Source organism: Oryzias latipes, chromosome 1, assembly GCF_002234675.1.
Source record: "Oryzias latipes chromosome 1, ASM223467v1".
NCBI classification, from domain to species: domain Eukaryota; kingdom Metazoa; phylum Chordata; class Actinopteri; order Beloniformes; family Adrianichthyidae; genus Oryzias; species Oryzias latipes.
In genome coordinates this window covers 26,941,519-26,964,012 of record NC_019859.2, presented here as the reverse complement: position 1 = coordinate 26,964,012, position 22,494 = coordinate 26,941,519, and the positions used below count along the sequence as shown (strand labels likewise).

Below are 22,494 nucleotides of genomic sequence, written 5' to 3'. Positions count from 1 at the left end.
TAAATTAAAATAAATCATTGATAACTTAAAATTCATAAAACAATAGTAAATGGATAAATAAATACAAAATTTAAATTAATAAAATAATAAAAGTAGTGAAATTAGCTAAAAGCCAGGTTAAAAATATAGGTCTTGAGCCTTGGTGGCCTTCAGGTCCTCTGGCTGACTGTTCCATAAGCGGGGGCCATAGTGTTGAAAAGATGCCTCTCCGTAGGTTTTGATAAAATACTAAAGCTACAGTCACCAAACTTTCTTAGTTATCACCTATTTTTACTAGTTAATAGTTAACTATTTTTTTTTGTTAACAGTCGCACAATTTTTGCTTGATTGTTCAAGCTACTTCACAGATGTGTTCTGTTTAAGTTTTAAATAATAAAAGACGGTTAATAAAATAACAATTGGGGAAAACCAGTATCTGTTTATAAAATTTGTTTGTTTTAAATATGTTGCAAAAGTATCGGATCGGGACTCTGTACTCAAAATCACATTACTCTGAATCTGGTGTTGTCCCTCTTTAAAAAGAAACATACCAACAGAGTCCTGGTGGTACACTAGAAGAAAGTGCTCTGATATGGAAAACCCAATTAGATGGCAGTCCTTAACATCCAGTGAACAGCTCTTCTTATCATCTTGTCTGTCATTTTGAATGTTTTACGACACCTGAGCACCTAACCTCCATGAACACATACAGGGGTTCTGCGTTCTGCAGGGTTAGCGACTGTTGGCATCATGGTCTCAAATGTGTTTGTGTCTCTTTTTGAGTTGTTTTCTAGGTATATCCCAGCAGTGACAGCCTCTGCCATCACCAACAAAACACTTACTCCCACTGCAGAGAAAACATTCCTTCTATTTCTCTACAGCGCCTCTCCGTCTGTCTGCTTCTGTGTCTCTCTGGGACTTCACTGTGCCTCTCAGCAGTTGAATCTCACAGTTTGACACTCAGGACTATCACTCTTTTTCAATCTGCTTCCTCTTCCCCATGCTCTGACTCTCAGGTGACGATGTATTTTTTTCTTTCAGTCTGTATTTAATTAGCAAACACTCCAGTGTATTAGGCGCAGGCCTGCTATCAGTGAAATAGAGTCAGCCTCACCTACAAAATATAGCGTAAAAACACATAAATCAAATCAAATATATACACAAATATTATTTTTAAGACGTCTTTTTTTATGATTACTTTTTCTGTGTGGGTTTTCAACATTTCTTTGGTAGAAAATAGCAAATCTATAATTTCCTGTTCCAATACACAACATAGCAGCAGGGTAGGCACCGGCAGCTCGTGCCTCCCCTGTGCCTCAGACACTGACTGGAGCTGCAGCTGACACATGCGCTTCACTGTTTCAGTCTTTCTGTTGTCATAAAAGACACTTCATTTTTAATTACTTCATTTTCTTATTTCTCGCCAGCTGTCTGATTACAATGATGCCAGTTTGTGACCCATTTGGTCTTTTTTGTCCGCTAAAAATGCGCATTAGAAACACACTAGGTGAGCAAGGCACAGAGAGCTGGTTATCCCAGAGAATATGACACCGCTGCTAAATAATAATTGAATTAGTGGTAGCAAGTCAAATGCTGCCGTCCAGTTATTCTTTAATATTGTTAAGCATCATTTTCTAAATGGAGGATTACGTGTTTAAACTCACGAGTAATAGACAAAAGATTAAGAAAAATGGATGCAAGCAGGAAAAGGTTTACAATTAGGAAAGGAGAATCACAGAGGGACTTTCTACTTTTGCGGTTGACCGTTAGCCTGGACTTGAAATGCTAATAAATGCCACACCTTTGGTTGTGTTTGCTTCACACTACACTTTTAGAAGAGGACTTTGATCTACATGTAGGTATTTGAAGCTGTCATCCTGAAACTGGTTGCTTCATATTAACTTTCCAAAATCTAAATCTAGTTGATTTTAGGATGTTCTATGTGATTAGTTCTTTTTTTTCTTAACCTTTTAACACCAGGACCTTAGCTTCAGTGTTGATAGTCTTTCAACTTCCGAAAGTCTTCAACTGTTTACGCAATTGTAATTTCAGCAGATTCTGTAGCTGCGCTGATATGAACACTGCGCATCAGTGAAGTGCTTATGCAATCAACATAAATCGTCTGATTCTGTTGGGATAACAGTGGGTTTGCGCTATCTTGCAACACTTTATGTATGTATAGCAGTGTGTTGCATATTGGTGCGTATTGGTTGCATACTGGCACAAAGCCGATTGTTGCATAACAGCGCAAAGCTGGTATGAAAGGCTTTGAGCGGCCCTACAAGTCATATTTCATTATGAACCACTCACATACAAATGTTTTCACTCATACTTACATACATTTTCCCTCTCAGACTGGGAGGTTTCCAGCTCAGTAAGGCGTTTTTTATTTGTAATTTGCAGGCCAAATTGTTAGTTGGACAGACATAATTTGTTTGGGATCAGTTCAGGAGCTTTTAGTTCCTGGTTAAAATACATTTAAAGCAGGGATGTGTGGTCTGTGGAGAGTCAGGTGACGGGCAGTGCTTCACCTGTCATCTTCCTCACCTGCCGTCATGAGATGTAAAGTTCACTGATAATAAAATAAATGCGTGTTCACATTAATATGTTCCATAAATTCAATTTATAAGTTTGATTGTAATCATTTAATTTTTTTTATCCTCAAACTCGCTATTTTGCGTATTTCCTGTTTAACTACAATTGTTTAATAATTTTTGGGTTTTTTTTCTCCCTTTCTTTATTATTCTTAATATCTGAGCAAACCATCAGTAGTTGTTCAATGGGAGTCCATTATTTTATGTTTTAATCAACTGCAAAAATGGTGGATGTAATATTGAAATGGGTTAAAGTTAGACTTTCAATCAAATCAGGAAGTAATAAATAATGGATGATTAATAACTTCTAATTTATCAATTATTCATATTTTGGGTTTTTCTTTTGTTGGGTTTGGTGGTCTTTATGACTTTTAGGCTGGAAAACCATGACTCTATCTTTCAACACTCACAGAGATTAAATGATTCAAAGCAATTTTTAAAAAGTGGTTAAATGAAGCGGAAATATTTGAAAATATTTTGTCATTTTGAAGTGCGTTCTAAATTACTATTACTTCTGTCTAACATTCACGTCCTGTTTACGGTGGAACTTCCTGTAATTCTCCGCTAATTGCAGCATTAAAAGTTACCTGCTTCCTTTTCAACAAAAGTGATTTTTCCTTCTGTGCTTCTTTTTTTAAATCCAACAGTTGTAACCTTACCAAACATAGTTTAATATAAAATATTTGAACAAATAATGTAATGAAATAGTTAAAACAAAAAAAATGAATGACATAATAAAAAAGAACAACTAATTAAAATAGTTTAAATCAAGTGAGGAAAGAAAAAGTAAAAAATAAGAGAGAAAACAACCTTTTTGGCTCCTTCAGCAGTTTCAATCATTTTAATTATATTTTTAATACACTAATAACTATTTTAAATTGGGGGGGGGACATGTACATTAATATGTATGCAAGTTGAATGAGGCATAGAATAGTGTTTTGTTATATTTTGTTTTTAATTATTAGACCAAAGAAGATATTGTCAAGATAAAATGTTGGTAATTATGTGACCATATTTGCCAGCTAATTGTTTATTTTTGTCCAAAATATTTGTCTTTGGGGACATAAAAAAAATTAATAAATGCTGCATTTTATTTTTACTTTCACAAACTGTCCACATATAATCATTAATATTAAACCGTAGCCTTTTTAATTCTTTGGATGGGTAGATTACATTCTTGATATTACGAGGTTTTTCTTTAGTTTGGGGGAAAACAGAATACTTGATTGATTTGGTTTTGATCAACTTATTTGGAGTAGCAGCAGAATAAGCCACATAGACAGAACTATGGTCAACTCTGAAAAAACTTCAAATAAATCAAATAAATTCTACCAAAAATTGAAAATCTCACAGTAACCAAAAATTGCTTTTAGATTCACTTTTGTTGAGCTTTGATTACAAATTTAGAATAATTAAACTAAGTAGTTTAATTAATTTTGATTTTATTATTTGAATAAAATTGTCTCAAAAACATTGTATTTCTGATTTTTAAAGTCAGTTTAAGTAGTTTCATGAAAAAATGCATTTACTTAAATTTAACCTTATATCTGGTGCATTAAAGATTTTTTTTTTTTTTTTCAATTGTTAAAGCAATTTCATCTTCATCTTTTAGAATCGTCTGTTTCCATACTAAGGGATAGAAAGTATGTATGTGAGTGAGTTTATATGTAAGTGGTTCAGAATGAGCATTAAAAGATTTAACAGTATGTCAAAGAGCGTATGCTTTAAGAAGTTGCTGAGGACAGCTATATTTTTTCTAAATTTTGATGCAATCATGTTCTATTGGACAGTTTGATTAGAAAAAATTATGCTCAGTCACTTAAATAACACAAAATGTATCTATATTTCCCATTGTATAAATATTTTTTATGTGTATTTTGGGGTTTCAGAGCAGTTTTTAAGAAACCAATATTTTTTATAACGTATTCATATACTTCATTATGTATATATTTTACCAAAACATAAAATGAATACATCCATTAAAATTTCAAACTGAGTATTGAATAGATTGAAGTATTTTTTATCTAAGCAGATGAAGTACAACTGAGAAATTATTTCAGGGCCTAACTGAGAAAGAGATTTTAAGTGATAGAACTGCAATTAAAGCGTCAACAGCACAGAAACTATAAATAAAGTTTGAGGTGAAGGAAAGAGCGGTAAAAAAGGCAGTGGAGCTGGATGGTAGAAACATGTGTTCATAAGAGGGAGCCATTTGTTTGTTGCTAAATTTTTCAATTGCCTCATTGAATTTACTATTTTACTTTCTGAATATGCAAGCAAAATAAATGGTACAAAATAGGTGGCCCGTTTGATATGGACGCTCCGGCGCTTGTTTCACCTTCATGAAACAGAGTGGTTCAGCACAATGTTTCGAGGCGTGTGTCAACTAGCGCAGATCACGTGGTTGATGACGTATGAAGCGCCAAATGCTTCGTTTGGTCGAACCAGTGTTCAGATGTCGCTTGTGTTTGAACAGTTGGGTGCGCTATTCTCTATAAATACAAATGAATCCCAAACGTTTCCCGACAAGTTTTATTGTGTCCCCTGTATTGAAATCAGCAACAGTTTATTGCACTTTACCATGGCTCCTGGTAAAAATAAAGTACTGTGGGATCTTAGGATCGTTTCAACTCGGTTTCTCCTAATAATGCAATTCACCATTAACATTGTTTATAAGGAAAATACTTCTATCAACATATGATGGCAAGATGTGATTGTAGTGGTAGAGATAGCTTAGTGGAATAATCAATTCCTCTGCATCCAGAGATCCCGGGTTGAAGACCAGTTCTTAACAAGTTTTTTTTTATTTGCTTTCTTTATTTGCTTTATTTACTATGTTCATGTGATGTGTGTTTTGCTGTGTCAAGCACTTCTCACAGAAAACGTAACTCGTTGTGTTGTTTTACGTTGTTTTTTATCATCATTAACAACATTTTTTTGTTTTACTTTTTTTCATTATCATTTCCACATTGAAGTGTTACATGGAGCTTAGTGGAAGCGTATGATATATGTCCAGTCCGCCACCAGATGCCGCTGTTCTGTGTGGTTTCAAAGCCCTGAATGGTTGGTTCATTTTTCCGGCACAATTACATGAACCCCTAGGAAAGCTTCATGGGGCTTCTATTCCCATCCCTAGTACAAAATCAATTCTGCAACGATTGCATGAAACAACAGACCTTGACATGGTAAACTTGACTAATCTCTTTGCCTTTGAAATCCACCCGAAAGCTGTGGTCAGAACATTTTGTGGTTTCTTTAAATGAGCAAGCATAACCTGTCTAAAATTTGCTGTAGAAATCAATCACTATATTACCAAAAGTATTTTCTCACCCATCCAAATAATCAGAATCAGGTGTCCTAATCATTTGGCCTGGCCACAGGTACATAAAATCAAGCACTCAGGCATGCAGACTGTTTTTACTAACATTTGTGAAAGGATGGGCCGCTCTCAGGAGCTCAGTGACTAGGATGCCACCTGTACAACGAATTCAGTTGTAAAATGTCCTCGCTCCTAAATATTCCACAGTCAACTGTCATAACTTAATGAAAGAGTTTGGGAACAACAGCAACTCAGCTATGAAGTGGGAGACCACATAAACTGACAGAGAGGGGGAAGCAGATGCTGAAGCGGTTGCTGAAGCACACAGTTAATTGCTACAGAGCTCCAAACTTCATGTGACCTTCAGATTAGCCCAAGTACAGTACGCAGAGAGCTTCATGGGATCGGTTTCCATGGCCCAGCAGCTGCATCCAAGCCACACATCACAAAGTGCAATGCAAAGAGCGGAGACTGTGAGCCAGGCCTTCTTGACCAACATCAATGTGTGACCTCACTGTTGTGCTTTTGGAAGAATGGTCAAAGATTCCTATAAACACACTCCTCTTAATGTGGACAGCTTTTATCAGAAGACTTGAAACTGTTAGGAATGGGACGGCACTTCTGTTCATGTGTTAGTCAAGGCAGGTGAGTGAATACTTCTGGTAATGTAGTGTACATCTTTTTAACAAATGGCTGCATACTTGCTGCTCCATCTACTGGCTGTACAGAAGAAATGTGTCGAAGCTCGGCTGATAGGGGTGACTGCATCCTGAAGCTCTGAACTGTTTTGGCAAGAAGGGGCTGTTGTCGTTTTTAACAGCTTAATGTTAAGGCTGTGTCTTTTTTTTATTTATTTAGAAGTTTAACAAGGAAATATGTCTCTTGAGCAGTTTGTAAAACACAAAAATTAAAACGGCTGAAGAAAGAATTAATTTTGAAAAAATGACGCAGAAGATGTTTAGGATTCAAAAGAAATCTTGGGAAATTTCGGTCTTACAGGTTTGCAGCAACATGAAGCATCTTCGTAGAGGGTTTTGAGGAAGAGTATAGTAATGCTTGCTCAGCAGCATTTAAAACACAAACTGTCAGACTGGAACAAGCTGATTAAAAAAAAGCTGTCTGCTGAAAAGTTTGGAACTCTTGTAAAGAATATTATTCAAAATGATGATAATAATAAGCAACAATGCAGACCTTTGCATAGAGTACCGATGAAAGGACAGTGTGCTCAAACTGTACTCAATGAATCTGAGGGGGCTCATTATTTTTTAATGGCACAGGCTCCTACTATTTACCTTTACTCCACAGACCTTTCAAATACTTTTTAGTTTAAATGTAATAGAATATTCTTATGATTAAATAAGTATCTGAAATCTTAACAGATGGGAAGTTAGAAAGTCAAGTTATGGCCTTTACTGGCCATAAGTCAAAGTTCTATTAGTTGGCACACACCAGAGTTATAAGCATTTGGGCCCACCTCCTTAAAGTCTCACTCCAATCTTCTTCTAATTGTGATTGTGCCATTTTTAGCCAAATCAAGAAACTTACGTCATTTATGGGACATGAATTGTGGGTAACACTGTTAGAGTGGAGCAACTATATGGCCCTCCCGTGTATTTTCTACATTACAAATATGCTATATTTCATAAAAAGTTACTTGCTTCCAGTTCCAACCAAACAAAGTCAATTTAGTAGTCATTTTTCTATGAGATGTCTATCACCATGTTGGAAACAACGTCAGTAAGCCGTGATTGGCCTGACTGCCCGTGTCAGTCTGAGTCTACTTTTCTATGGCAACCACTCTCTCCAATCAGGAGTAACGATGTTGGAAGGTCACACCCCTTCCACTGAAAGCAGGCTCGGGAGAATATGTCAATCAAACGCTTTAAACGTTGGACGCAATCTACTTTTATTAATGCACCCGATTGATCAGTTTACAACTTGAATAACTTGCTCTACATGATTTTTTTTAATAAAAATTAGTAAGAATATATTAAAAAGATTGAGAAGAGCAAGAATGGTAATTCTGACAAATATAATGACTGAGTAATAGCTGTTTTTTCTCAATAGAAGTCTATGGGATTTCAGCTTTTTACAACCAGCGGGTACTTCATATTTGTTACGCGAGGGGGTAGAAGTCACTCAGTCCAGTTCTTTTACACAGTCAACGGTTTTGAAGCCACAGTATCCAGTTTCTTAGCAGACACTCTTCCACTTGGCCGAAGAGTGAACATAAACACGAGTTATAAAAAAAAAAGTGTGTAATTTTTAGTACAAATAAAGGAAAAATGTATATGAAAAATGGAAAATCTAGAGAAATATCCACAACACTGATCCATGTTAAAGATCCATTTTCAGTTAACTCAACACATTTTCCACTGTTTATCAGGTTAAAATCACAGAATTTGAGTGTCGCGCAATCACATAGGGAACGGAAACTTCGGGTGAGGCTCCGGAGCACTTCGCCTCATGTCTGACTGCTGGGCTCAATTTTAACTGGGACGTTAAAAGAGCGTTGCTGTAAGCAGGCAGAAAAGGCTGCTGGCAAGCCTAGCCAGCAGGGAGCAGACTTTCGCTGAAAGCCACTTTGTAGCTAAACTGGTGAAGTAGAGACAGAACAGACTAAGGACGTCTTTCTTTATTGGCCATAAATTAAGCTTAAGGAAAAAAAGGAAGACTTCTACAACAGATCATAGAGCTTTTTGTGGAGAAGGATTGGCGCACAGACTCAAAAAGTAAGGCCATATATGGTTTTCAATTTTTAATTTTTGGAGTTCAGTGGAAAAATATGTAAGCGATGGAAAACTAAATTTTAGGTCTAAAAGAAGTATTTTATGACCATTTTCACAGAGAACATTTAATAACGCTGATTAAAGCACCATAATTTGATGTTGGAAAAATACCAGAAATAGGTACTGAGGGTCAAAATTAAATGTGTGCTGATCACATCTGTATACTTTAATTTGTTTACAGTATATATGACTAATTTATATACAAGAGAAGTCTTCTATCCATGTCTATAAAAGAAATATTCTCTGTAGGACAAATATCTTCTTTTGTGTATCTTAAATGCTGTTACCTGATGTTGTATGAATGGCGAAGTATTCAGTTCTTGCGATTGTAAATCTGACTCAAGAGGAGTCAGCGCATCACCAGCCATCAACCTCACCGGACATCACTGCATCACAGCAGCGCCTGTCGAGAGTGTGCCACGTTACAAGACACATAAACACATGATAGAAGTGTTTTCAGCAGTGTTAAAATAAACGTTCTAACAGATAAACAGTTGGACCATTTATTCAGTCTGTTAAAATGACAAGCATTGCTTTAAATTTGTCCGCTGCTCTTCCGTTTCTTCATTCGTGATTTGTTTACATTACATGAGCACCGGCTATGGTGGCCGTTTTGGTCCAGTTGTTCCGCTCCGAGTATGGATTGTATTCAGACTGAGGAATCTCAAAGCGAACCAAATCTCAGTCTGATTAAAAATGAACCGAGACCACCTCCAAAGATATGTCCGAGATCGGTTCCTGATCCCGGACCAGGAATTTGTTCCGGATTATCGGTGGAAACAAACTCTGGTTCATTTTAAGACCCTCTTTGCAACCCTGACAGTTTAGGTGTTATTTAATTGCAACAGCATAATTTTTTAGAAGCCTTGTCACATTGGGGTAGTTTGCCTTTCTTTGCTGATGTGTTTTTTTGGGGGGGTTTTCTGCTGGACGGCCTTTAGCTGTTGCAGTTAAAAAGCCATTGAGGGAATGGCTGGGTTGGCTGCCAGCGCCGTGTCTCTTGATTAATGACCTCTTACTGGAATTAACAACCAACCTGAAAAGTTATGGAGGAGGGGGTTTGGGAAGAAGTGTAATGAAACAAAATGAGCATTAGACAAAAAGGGAATATGCCAAAAATAATTTTCTTCCCGTGGCAACCATACTTAAGACTTTGCTTGAGCTTGCTTTGCTTGCAGTGCTGCTTAACCACTAAAACTCATTGGAACATTTGAGCAAAACAAATGTTAAAAGAACTGAATTTTGGCGGATTATGGAGGTTGATTATTTATTGATCTTGTATATTGGTCTTGTATTTTTTTTTTCTTTTTTTCTTTATTTTATCTTATCACCATCAAAGCATTTACTGGAGCCTGAAAGCACTGACACTCTTCTTTTGTTGTTCATGACACATGACATGACAGCACTTTGAGCCAGGTGTTGATTAAAATCAGTGATGTGTCTTGATACGAATCTGTTAAGTTTAGACATGTCGTATGGCACATTTACACACTTCAATGTGTTTGCCGTTAAGGTTTTTCATCACAGCAACAAAAACATTTGTTACAATAAAATGTCAGACAAAGCTTTATCCTGGTGTTGAAATGGCTCAGTGTGGGGTCTGGTCCACTGCAAAAACAGTCCCCTTAGATATTAGTGATACATTTTTATCCCATTGGCAGATTTTCTTTAAATAAGCAAAAAAAAAAAGTCTCTCAATGGGGTACGAAACACGGTCCTAACAAGAATTCTGACATGTTTTCTCAGACTAAGATTATATTAATCACATTATTTTTTTGCAAGAGAGAAAATAAGACAACTTTACTAAAACTAAAGTCTTTTTACTTTCTTAATATTCCGTTTTTGCCGTGTAAATAAAGTTTGTACAGAACTGTGACGGCTTTTACATCACTGAAACCAACACTTTTGTTTGGCTCTTTAATACCAAACAATGTTTGGTGGTTTTTGCGGTGGATTTTTCTTTTACAAACCTACCTGTTTTAAGGGCAAACATGCTCCTCAAATCTGCTGTTGCTGATTTTTGTTTTGCCCTGTAGGACTGTTTGAAAGACTTAAGCAACTTTTTTTTGTTAGGGACGTTAGTAAAGACAATAAATGATGTAATTTAACCTTACCTCTCCATTTTTTTAACAAGCTGTGTGTACTAAAGCTTTCAAACCTTTAACTAGATGTGCTCAGTAGAAATTTTTTTTTTCCGTGTCTTTGAAGGATCTTGTCATCCGTGGGATCTCAGCTTGATCTGAGGACACTTCGAGCTGTCAGAGTGCTGCGACCTCTAAAACTGGTGTCTGGAATTCCCAGTAAGTATAATTTCAATATTTTGTCTTCTATGCAGATACTTGAAGGAAAGTTTTTTTAAACTTAACTTGATTTAAAAAAAATTGAAATCTTCAATTATAGTCTGATCATCTTTTGATCTATTTAAAAAGCGCTCCTGGTGTTCTTTTAATCATGATTTTCTGTAGCCAAAAGCAAATAACCTATGGATGTTCATGGATCTAGTTGTCTGCAAGTAGATGCATCAGAATGGAGCCTGTGGCCTACTCAGTGTGTTTTCTAAATCTCCAAAACTGCATGTTTTCCTTCTGGTCCTGATTCACAACGATTTGAATAAAGAAATAGCCCTCTCAGAAATGCAATTTTAAGCATAATTTTCATTATATATGTCCACCATCATCAGAAAGTGCCACAAGAACATGTTCAAACACATTTCTTTTAGGAGTGGGTCTTTAAGGAGTTAGGTTTCTGAATCTACAGAGTAATATCATAGTAATAGGTTTAAAGGTTTTCATCCGGACTTGGTTTTTAAAGTTGAAGACGTTTCCCCTCTTATCTAAAAGGCTTTGTCAATTCGTATTGAGAAAATTGACAAAGCCTGTCTTCATTTTAAAAACCACGTCCAGATGACAACCTTTAAACTTACTACTATGATGGAATCTGGATGAATGAGAGTCTTTAAAGACCTATAGAGTCATAGTTGACACAGAGGAGAGGCAGTAGCTGCTACAAACATTTAATTCATTGGTTGCTCATTTGTTGTCTTAAATAGTTTAAAATAAAACAATCTCCTATAAAGTTCATTTAATGAAAAGGCTTGGATATATTTCTCGCTCCTTCTTTGTATTTTGAAGTTTTCATGAGTGTTTTGTCCTCCAGGCCTGCAGGTGGTGCTCAAGTCCATTATGAAGGCCATGATCCCCCTGCTCCAGATAGGACTGCTGTTGTTTGTGGCTATCCTCATGTTTGCCATTATCGGCCTTGAGTTCTACATGGGAAAATTCCACAAAACCTGCTATGATGAAATTACAAGTGAGGAGACCATGCCACGGAAGCCTGTTGTTGTTACCCATCACACTCACAACACACTAAAGAGTGGCACACACCACTCTGCATTGATTTTAAAAAGTACATTCTTAACATTTTGTGTCATAGATGTTTGTGGTTATTATGTTGTTGCAGTCATTATATAGTTGCACCACACATGCAGTAGTTCCCGTATTTTGTTACTAATGTGAGCCTCCTATTAGAAAGATGATGGTCATTTAACTTTTTTTGTTTTTTTAATGATCTTTTTCTCTGTTTTTCCTCTGATCAGAGGAGATAGTGGATAAACGACCTTGTGGTGAAAAGCTGCCGTCCCGTTTGTGTCCTAACGGCACGAAATGTCTTAGCGGCTGGCTTGGACCAAACAATGGCATCACGCAATTTGACAACATCCTGTTTGCAGTGCTTACCGTCTTCCAGTGCATTACCATGGAAGGATGGACAGACATGCTCTACTATGTACGTTATCTTGAGCCACTTCCTCTGACCAACAAGATAGGAGTTTGTGGATTTTTTATTTATTTATACGCTTTTATTCCTCTGACCTCCTGTTTCGCCACTTCCATCCTGCTCTTGTGGAGTCACCCTCCCTCCCTCTGCGCCTCCCTCCCTTCAACTCTCTATTCTGGTCCATCTCAGACTATATTTAAAAACCTTTTTGATGGATGTAGGCTGACTTCCATGCTCACACAAGCAGTCAGGGGAAACCAATGAAATTTTAATAGAGAACTAGCTGATTATATTGTCCTGGACAGTAATAAAGCATGAATACTCTGGCAGCAGAGAATCAGCTGATAGCAGCTTTAAGCCACTGGGCATTTGAGTTGTGTTCAAGAACGCGCTAGATGCCTACTTGAACGTGCATTTAGCCCATGGTGTTCACACTGGACAAGCAAGGAGGGGCTTCTTATTCTTTTTCTTTCTCTTGAATCTTGCTTCAAGCTTTTCTTTTCACAGCTTTATTGCAACGTGTGAAAGACTTGATATCATATCATTCTGGTCAGGCGCAAACCCAAGTTATTAATTTCATCGCCATGATCAATTTTCAAAGAATCAGCACTTTCGTGAATTAAAAGGAACGCCATCCAAGTGTCACTACCAAATTCAAAATTTGTTCATAGAACAATAAAATGGCTGAGGAAGCTTGCGTTGCAATGCCTGAGTTGAGGCATTGAGATGCGAGAGTTTTAAGTGTAAAAGTTCAAAAATTGACTTTTGTTTGTTTTGTGTTCAGAGACAGAAAATGGTTGCAGGAACCTGCGTAGCAAAGGGAGAGCTTGAGAGCTTTGAATGCGGGAGCCCGAAAAATTGACTTAAATACTTGAATAGCTAAGTGTGAATGCGAGAGTTTTGATTTTGGAAGCCCGGACCGCATGTTAACACATATTTACATCGATTTTTTTATTGAAAGTTGCCGCTTAGTGTAAACGTAGCTTCACAAGAGGGATAGAAACATAATTAAACTACTTTCTTGGATGATGATTGAGCTTAGTAAGGCAGATGATACAGCAGTTGGGCAGTTTCAGTTTTTATTTTTACGATACTGCAAAAGTATTGTATTATCACTCCTCTTCCAGGTCACGCTGTTGCTTTAAAAAAATAGGCCACTGCAGATCTCTTTTGCAGGAGTTTAGCGATGTTAGGAGCCCTAAATGTCATTGTTATCCCTAAAGCAACAGATTACACACGTTATAACTGTGCTGTATGGTCGGTAATGAGGGTGTCTGCTTCTTGCAGAGCAACGATGTGGAGGGAAGTGCCTGGAACTGGATGTACTACATCCCTCTCATCATCATCGGCTCCTTCTTCATGCTCAACCTGGTGCTGGGTGTCCTCTCAGGGTATGCTTCTCAGCCTGTCTGCACACACCAGCGAGAACGAGTACAGCCAAATAGAACGTTCCATAAATCTCCCCCACAGTGAATTTGCCAAAGAGAGAGAGCGAGTGGAAAACAGGAGTGAGTTTCTGAAGCTGAGGCGACAGCAACAGATTGAGCGAGAGCTCAATGGATACCTCGAGTGGATCTGCAAAGCAGGTCAGTGAGCTCACACACACCCGCCTCCTGACACACACAGTTCAGGCGTCTAACACTGTGTTACTTTATTCATACAGAGGAGGTGATTCTGGCTGAGGACAATACAACCGGAAACTTTGATGGTAACCTGGCATATTTTATACTCTATATGGTTTGGAGACTTCCAATAGAGTTAAAGACCCATTACAAGACCCGGCTATTTTAACCTTATATAACCATTTATATCATATTTGATTCCCACATTTCTGAGACTCTTATCTCATTAGAATAATCAAAAAATTCCTTAAATACTTATTTAGATATGACTTGATCCATGTTTTCTGTCCTGTAGATCATCATCATTCCACTTGAAGCAATGGAAAGGCTTTTCATGCTCATTTTAAAATCTCTGTTTCAATAATAATCCCACTTTTGGTGGGAAAAGTTTACCTAATAAACTTTAAATTGAGAATAATAAGTACTCATTTATTGTTCATTTTTTTAATGAACAATAGTTGAGTAGTTTCAATATTTGCTGAATTAATAGAATTTATTAATAATTAACTCTTTATAATACAGTTACACCACGTTAAAATGTGTGGATCAAATGTGAGACAGTGAGTAATAACGTGCTTTTTTTCTTTTTTTTATCTTAAACAAACATTGTTGTGAGCAAAAACCAAGTTGCCCAAAGTATCAGAATTTCATAAAAAATTATATCGCTATAGGGTTAAAAGTGTTCTGAGTGATATTGTAATTATTATTATCATGCTGTTTTAGGCTAAATTAAAAAAAATATATATTTTTTATTTTGTTGTTCATTAGAAATTCACCTTTGAGTTGTGGGCAGGACTGTTGCAGCAGAGTAAGCCTGCCACACTTCCTGTCATTAATCGGTTTACACTCTCTTCCACTAGCTTACAGCCTCTAACCTATATTACAGGTGCATCCAAAATAGTAAACAATACTGGAGCTTTCCAGGCATATAGGCAGATGCCAGTTCAGATGAGGAAAAAGAAGATAGAAACGATCTAATCATCTGCAAGTCATCTGCATTAGAATGGAGCGGAACAGGGAGTTTTGGTCCGTCAATGGTAGCTTCTGCGTAACAACTACAAGCTTTTTTGAACTTATTGTTTTTGCTTCTGGCTCAAAACAATTTGAATTAAGAAATACTCAGAAGTGCAATTTTAAACATATATATCTTTAAATATGTCCTACATCATGAGAAAAATTCCACTGTCATTTTTATAAACAACAAAAATGTGATTTTCATCAGAGTGGGTCTTCAAAGAACGCCTGTTAGATACAATTTGTAAGACACGATGGTTTGAAACACCTTAAAAACACTGTCATAACTGCTTTGCACTGTAAGACAGTTCTCAAAAATTCATTTACAATGCAAAGACTTAACTTGTAAACATAATGTTTAGGAAATGGGCACTTGCGACTGACGGGGACAGCAAGTGAACAATACCTAATTGATAGGCTGATGAACTCTTGTATTTCTGTCCTGACAGGAACGAAGCGAAGGCCAACCATCAAAACCAGAAACAACAAGACAGAGCTGTTGAACCAGGAGGAAGGAGAGGACAACATGGGAGATGCAGTGGGTAAGAAGAAACCTGCTCCAGGCATAAATCACAAAAGACTGTTGGAGATTTGAGTTGGTCTTAAAAAAAACAATGTTTGAAGTCACTAAACCACAAACCTTTGATAACGTAATATGGCTTTTTTATGATTAAAAAAAAATCCCATTTCAGAAGTACTTTGGTTATTTATTTTTAAAGAGTCCGCAGATGAGTTCAGAAATCATAATCAAGGCATAAGACTAGTCCTGTTTGATCAATAAGTGATTTCAAATAACCAGATGTGAAGAGCCTCTAGTAATTGTGTGGAGCAGACAACTTGAGGCTCGAGTCCTAAATGCACTGCAGAACCTTTGCACTTAAATGACAAATTCTTTCGAGGAGGCTTTGTCACTAGCATTTGTAATTTTCCAATTAAGAAATTGGATTTTAAACATATTTTCAAAATAGCACAACAGAATAGGGCACAAGAAAATCCACAGGGATCCCAAGACATCTTTTAATTTTTAGGTTGCTTATGTAAACAACAGAAACTACTGTTGAAAATATGTACTCTAACCCATTTTAAAACATAGAAATCTATACAAACGATATATTTCTTGCCCATAAAACTATCCACAATATTATAATATTTCCAGATCCTGCATCTGCCATATTATCATTGACACTTAGGTTAAGTTTTACATATTGATAACTGTATTTGTAAGAATATAAATATACTATATTATTACAGTGTGAGAGTGAATGTATGTGTGATATGTGGCCCTGTGACAGACTGGCAATCTGTCCAGGGTGCCCCCTGCCTTTGCCCACAAGTGGATAGGCTCCGGCAGCCCCGTGACTCCGAAAGGGACAAAACGGAAGAAGATGAATGAATGAATAAAAATACTGAAATCCATCAAACTCTTGATAAACTAAAAAAGGCATTAATTGGAAAAAACTTTATAAAGATATTTTTAAAATGTTTTTTTTTTAAAAGTCTGGATCAATTGACTTTTTTTCCTGCTGTTGATTTACCTAAGCCTCTGCAAAATCCCAGAGACTAAAAGAGCAGCCAACGGTTTTATTTAAGTAACTTTACTTTCCTAATTTTTTTTAAAAATAAAATAATGAAGAAAACTAAAAGCTCTTATTCAAAGTACTAAGCTGAAGAAAAGTTAAAAGAAACTGATGGGAGAGCCTACAGATTAACAGAATTATAATTGAAACTTCGTGTCAAGAGTTCTTCTATTTCCCTACACAGTAAAATTATATTAAAAAAAACATTATTATTGCACTGTTTTTGGATTTCCAGTCAAATGTGGAACATAAGCACATAAGTAAGATTAACCGTATGTCATTTAAAAAATAAAATTGTGTAAATTTAACAGAAAAAATTAATTTAAAAAAAGGTCCAAGAAATGTAAAAAGTTAAACTTTCCAAATTGACTTTTGACATAATTTATAACTTTGTCATAGAGTGAATATGGGATATCTTGGTTGTTCCCATCAGGTTTTGCTCGCTCCAGTATAAAGAATGGGAAGGACGGCTCCAATTACAGTAAAACAGAACGACGGCTGAGGTTCTTTATCCGAAAGATGGTGAAAACGCAGGCCTTCTATTGGACTGTGCTCTGCCTGGTGGGCCTCAACACTATCTGCGTGGCTGTGGTGCATTACGACCAGCCTGAAATGCTCTCTGACTTCCTTTGTGAGTACACCTGCATTCACACTAAATGCATCTGGGTCACCATCTGCATGTTTGCAGAAGAACCTTTTACTCACTTATCTGGTGGATATAGGACCAGCGTTTTGTGGATAATTTCCAGACTTTCATTAAAAAACTCTGTATGATTCTACATCTAACAGGAAGTAGAACAGTGGATGGCCTTTAAAATTCTGTTATTTTGAGGCAAAAAGCAGAATCAGCAGCTACTGCATATATCAAACAAAATGATCCCAGGTAACATTTTCTAAACAGCAGCTATTACCTTAAATTCTTAAAAAAAAAAAAGGCCAAAGTCGGTCACTGACACTGATTTATTATGAGAAAAACACAATTCCAGTTCTCCAAATTGTTCCTATGTAATTTCACTGCTTACTTAAGCAGTCATGAATAAAAAAAACTGGAAAGCATCTAAACTATTATTTTGCAAGAATCAAACAAGTACAAGACTTTATCAGTTTGGTCATTTTGGAGGCTCATATGCAAAAACTTTTTTTGTCCTTTTTTTTTTAAATGCAGTCAAATGTGCAAACTGTAAAGTTTTTGTAAAGTGATTAAAATAGCTTGGAAAATGTTTTGAAAGGACATGTTGGCTCAATCACACCAGCTGAATTTCTATTTAAAGAATTAGGGCATTTACAGATAATGTTTTTGGCTGTTTATAATCAGGTTTAAAGAAAAATTAGGAGAAGATGTTATCACTGCCTTACAGAAAAAAAGATTAAGACACCAAATGTCTAAATTATACAGCTTTGACAAAAGCTAAAAGTTGAAAAAGTGGTGACATCTGATTCTGGAAGATAACAATGTCTGCTTGCAAACTTTTTTCTGTGGCTTAAACATCTGTAAAGTCCTGGTGTGAGGCTGGATAGCTCTGTTGGTTAAGTGAAGGAGTTGCAGATGGGAAACCAGAGCTTGATTTCCATGGGAATCATCCAGTGTGTGTCCTTGGCCAAGACCCACAAAGGGGGCCAAGTCTGGGTCCCCCTGAGCAGGTCCCCAGCCTGGATAAAATTACATGGTTGTCAGGGAGGGCATCCAGCATAATAATCTTTGCCAAACCAACTGTGCAAATTAGTGAAAGCTGTGGCAACCTCTGAAGGATATGGCAAAAGGTGAAAAACAGCAAACACCTGAAAGGTCCTGGAAGAAAATGTGATAAGTGAATCCCAGTGCAGCCCAAACCATGATTTAAGAGTTAAATAAGTCTAGCTCCTTTATCATTTATTATAGAAATTTTGTAAAAAGAACATTTTAAACAAAGTCTTGTAAGAATCACTTTGTTATTTTTGTGAACTGTTTATCTGTATTTACCATATTTTCTGCATTATAAGGCACACTATTAATGAATTCGGTAGTTCATTTTGTATGTCATATATAAGGTGCATTAAGCAAGACAAAGAGTCAGAGATAAGTCTGTCAGTCAGTTAGACTTCATTAACTGCATTCACAGTAACGTTAGAACTTTTTGGTAACACGCTACACGTTAGCCACGTTAGAGGGGTTAGCCGAGTTAGCCACTTCAGCGTATTCACAACTCCTGTAACCAATGCGTTACTTAGGATAGAGTGACTGAGTCCTTCTGATACAGGCTTGGTGGAATCCATTTGTGGGACAACCTGCACGGCCTTTCCCACCCCCGCTGGGTGCAGCGGGTGGGTTCCCCCACGGGGGTGCGTTGCAACTGGCTGCGGCTTGCAAAATCTGGCCCTGGGTCTTATTTTTGTGATGATCATAGTTTTTTCTTTTTAAAATCGGACCAAAATTAAGCATGCTGTTGTCATTTTACCATATCTGTTAAGCCAGTGTCATTGTTAACCACCCTTCTCAATATAGTGTCAATCTTCACAAACATTGGACAATGGTAACAGGATGGCGTAGCGTCTCTAGCTGTATAACACACTGCTGTAACTCCCGACCTTTGCAACACGTAAAACAGACTGAAACCTCTAAAACCAACACTTCTGTGACCATGCAAACTCCCAACTTTGTTACTAATGTGAAAAATCCTAGTCTGACATGTCTACATGTTAGCCATGTTTTCACAAAACCTATAACTCATAACCGTATTTGCAACATGTAAAAAGCAAACTAATACCACTTAAACAAATGTCACTGTCACTATGCTAACTGTCAAACTTGTTAGTAACATGTAAAAAAAAAAAAACACAGTCCGGGCTTGCTACACATTAGTCACACAAGTAATCCATCTGTAAAGAGCTCTGGATTATAAAGCACACTGTTATTTTTTGAAAGAATTTAAGGCTTTAAAGCACAACTGCCCAAATCCAGGCCTGGAGGGTTGGTGTCCTACATGTTTTCCAACCAACCTGCCATTGAAGCTCATTATTTGGCTAAACACACCTGATCCAGGTAATCAGTGGCAGATAAGGCGGGGTTTCTGGAAGCAGGCTGGCCCTCGAGGCCTGGGTTTGAGCACCCCTGCTTTAAGGTGTGCCTTATTGTGAGGAAAATACTCTATCACCAAAAATGTTTGATTTTGGGTAAAAAGTTTTTGGTTGTTACTATAATTTCAATGTTATCTCTAACACATACACCTTTTCACACATGACTCAGCTGTTTACACATATGCTGGTCCATCATGTACCTCTGCTCTCACACCACCTTGTTCTGGTTTCTTTCCCAAACGCCTAACTCCTCCTCCCTCCTCTAGTCTATGCAGAGTTCCTCTTCCTTGGCTTGTTCATGACTGAGATGCTGATCAAGATGTATGGTCTGGGCATCCAGCCTTATTTCCATTCGTCATTCAACTGTTTCGACTGTGTGGTGAGTGCGGTCACAGTAAAGGAAGGGCCTCCAAGCTGTGAAATGGTGTGATGAAACATGTTTCTTGTGGTAGTTTATCTGAAAAGTTTAACATTTTTATCTGGTATGGTCTTGATTGTGTCTTGTTTGCAGGTAATTGTGGGTAGTATCTTTGAGGTGGTGTGGGCGACCATAAAACCAGGCGCATCATTTGGTATCAGCGTGCTGCGAGCTCTGAGACTACTGCGCATCTTCAAAGTCACCAAGTAAGTGAGACTCAATTTCTCTGAACTTTCACCATCTCATCCAGTTAGCAACAGGTGTGGTCAGGCTCGAAAAGCTTCATATCTTTTTACTAAGGACTTCTTAGGACTTAGTAAGTCCTAAGTAAACGTAATCTCCTTTTAAAATAAAGTTTAAAACAATTTGAATATTTAAAAACAAACTAGGTAGCATATGGATTGAAAAACCTTTTGAGGTTTTTCTGCTTAAGTGAATGAAAAATATCTGAGATTTAACACCAAAACACTTCTTTAAGAGCGAGTTGTTCTTATCGTATTTTTCGCACTACAGGGTGCACTCGATTATAAGGGGCGTTGTTAGTGAAGGATTTTCAAGCTTTTGTCATGAGGCACACTAAACTATAAGACGCACAAAGCAAGACAAAAGAATCAGAGATAAGTCCATCAGCCAGTCAGACTTTTTTTAACTGTGTTCACGGTAACTCTAGAACTTGTATTTAGGAGGCCAGATGTTAGTCATATTAGAGTATTCACAATATCTGTAACTCCCAACCTCGTTGGCAAAATTACACTCATATCACTAAATAAACGTTACTGTAACTACTCCCAACCTTTTTTGCAACACTTAAAAAAACAGACAACATATTGACAGAGCACTGTGTACCTCTCAAAATCGCTTTGACATTAGTAAACACAGCTGGAATGAATCCATTTATTAGCCACTCCAGATTATAAAGTGAACTTTTGGAAAAAGAAAAAAAATTAAAGGCTTTTAATGTGCCCTATAGTGCAGTAAAATATGGTGAATTAATTTCCCTGAATATAGAACAATAACTGCAAAGTTATTTTTTTCTAGGACTTTAGAATAAAATGTGTTTTTCATCATGTGTTTTCTATCTATGAAGTCTTTTTTTAATACATTTATCTTTTTTTTCTCTTACATTTACCTTTGTCTTCATCAGGTACTGGGCTCCTCTCCGAAACCTGGTGGTTTCTCTGCTTAACTCCATGAAATCCATTGTCAGTTTGCTTTTCCTCCTCTTCCTCTTCATCGTGGTCTTTGCCTTGTTAGGGATGCAGCTTTTTGGCGGACAGTAAGTATCAGCACAAACTTCAGGGCCATTTCTCCTGACCGGCTGTGCTGTTTTTGTATTCTGGTGAATTACTTCAAATGTGATACATATTTTTTTTTTCAGATTTAACTTTGAAGGAGGAACTCCGCCGACTAACTTTGATACTTTTGCAGCAGCCATTATGACAGTGTTTCAGGTATGAGGTATTAAGTTATGCACTCATTAAAAATCTATGAGTACATGAAATTATGAAAGTATAAAATGTGTTTTTGATATTCAAAAATTGATATTCATTCTTTAAGACACAATTTAATTTAACAGGAGAGTTAGATGGCAAATAAGTAAAAAAAAAATTCCTGGACGAGGATCAGAGGGTGAGTAAATTGGAGAGTGTCCGACGGCGAGATGATACTGGTGTGGCGACCAGGAGCAATGGCTTAGAGTTGTGGTGTGGCTTGAGATGTTGGCGTGGCTTGGGGTCTTGACTTGGCTGGAGTCGTGGCGTGGCTGGAGGCTCGGATTGCAGGCGAGAATCAGACTGCTCTTGAGGAGGAAAGACTAATCTTGTAGACGAGGCAGAGAAGCGATGTTAACATAGAACTTGAGCACGTGGGCATAGAGTAAAAACAGATGACCAGGCTAAGGACCATAAGGGGCAACGAACTGGCGAACGAATGCTGGAGCTGGATCTTCTTAAGTAGGCTGGCAGGTGATGAGATGAGTGTCCACAGCTGGGTCCAATCAGGAAAGCAGAGCAGAGAGGGGAGGGGGAGAGGCTCCATGACAATATCATCCAAATGAAATATTGCAATATTTCACAAACTATTTTTTCCTACACCCCTAGTGTGTTCTGTTCGCAGTCTTTTTTTTGTGACTGACTTATGAGCATTAGCCACTTTAGCATCTACTTTTATGACCTTTCTGAAGTACAGGAGGAGGAAAACCTGCACTGTGCAGTCATGTATGTATCAGAGAATGTTCGATTGGCCATTCTGTATGTAAATTAAGGCATTGTGATTGCAATTTGGGACATTATGGGCACCCCTGGCCTAAACCAACTAAAAAAAACACAAATCCACAAACTGTTCTTCCAGAAGGC

At 37.2% G+C, this 22,494-nt stretch overlaps 1 protein-coding gene across 25 annotated transcripts in view; it reads left to right on the top strand.

Moving 5' to 3' along the window:
• cacna1a (calcium voltage-gated channel subunit alpha1 A) overlaps window positions 1–22,494 on the top strand; it is a 194,316-nt gene that overhangs the window by 75,892 nt on the left and 95,930 nt on the right. For all 25 annotated transcript variants that reach the window (XM_023959252.1, XM_023959258.1, XM_023959257.1 and 22 more), the window contains exons 5-16: window positions 10,890–10,981; window positions 11,838–11,990; window positions 12,277–12,464; window positions 13,743–13,846; window positions 13,926–14,041; window positions 14,119–14,163; window positions 15,541–15,633; window positions 17,102–17,299; window positions 19,989–20,101; window positions 20,234–20,346; window positions 21,285–21,416; window positions 21,519–21,591. In XM_023959252.1, the coding sequence (XP_023815020.1) occupies window positions 10,890–10,981; window positions 11,838–11,990; window positions 12,277–12,464; window positions 13,743–13,846; window positions 13,926–14,041; window positions 14,119–14,163; window positions 15,541–15,633; window positions 17,102–17,299; window positions 19,989–20,101; window positions 20,234–20,346; window positions 21,285–21,416; window positions 21,519–21,591 (1,420 nt within the window). The remainder of the gene's footprint in view (window positions 1–10,889; window positions 10,982–11,837; window positions 11,991–12,276; window positions 12,465–13,742; window positions 13,847–13,925; window positions 14,042–14,118; window positions 14,164–15,540; window positions 15,634–17,101; window positions 17,300–19,988; window positions 20,102–20,233; window positions 20,347–21,284; window positions 21,417–21,518; window positions 21,592–22,494) is intronic.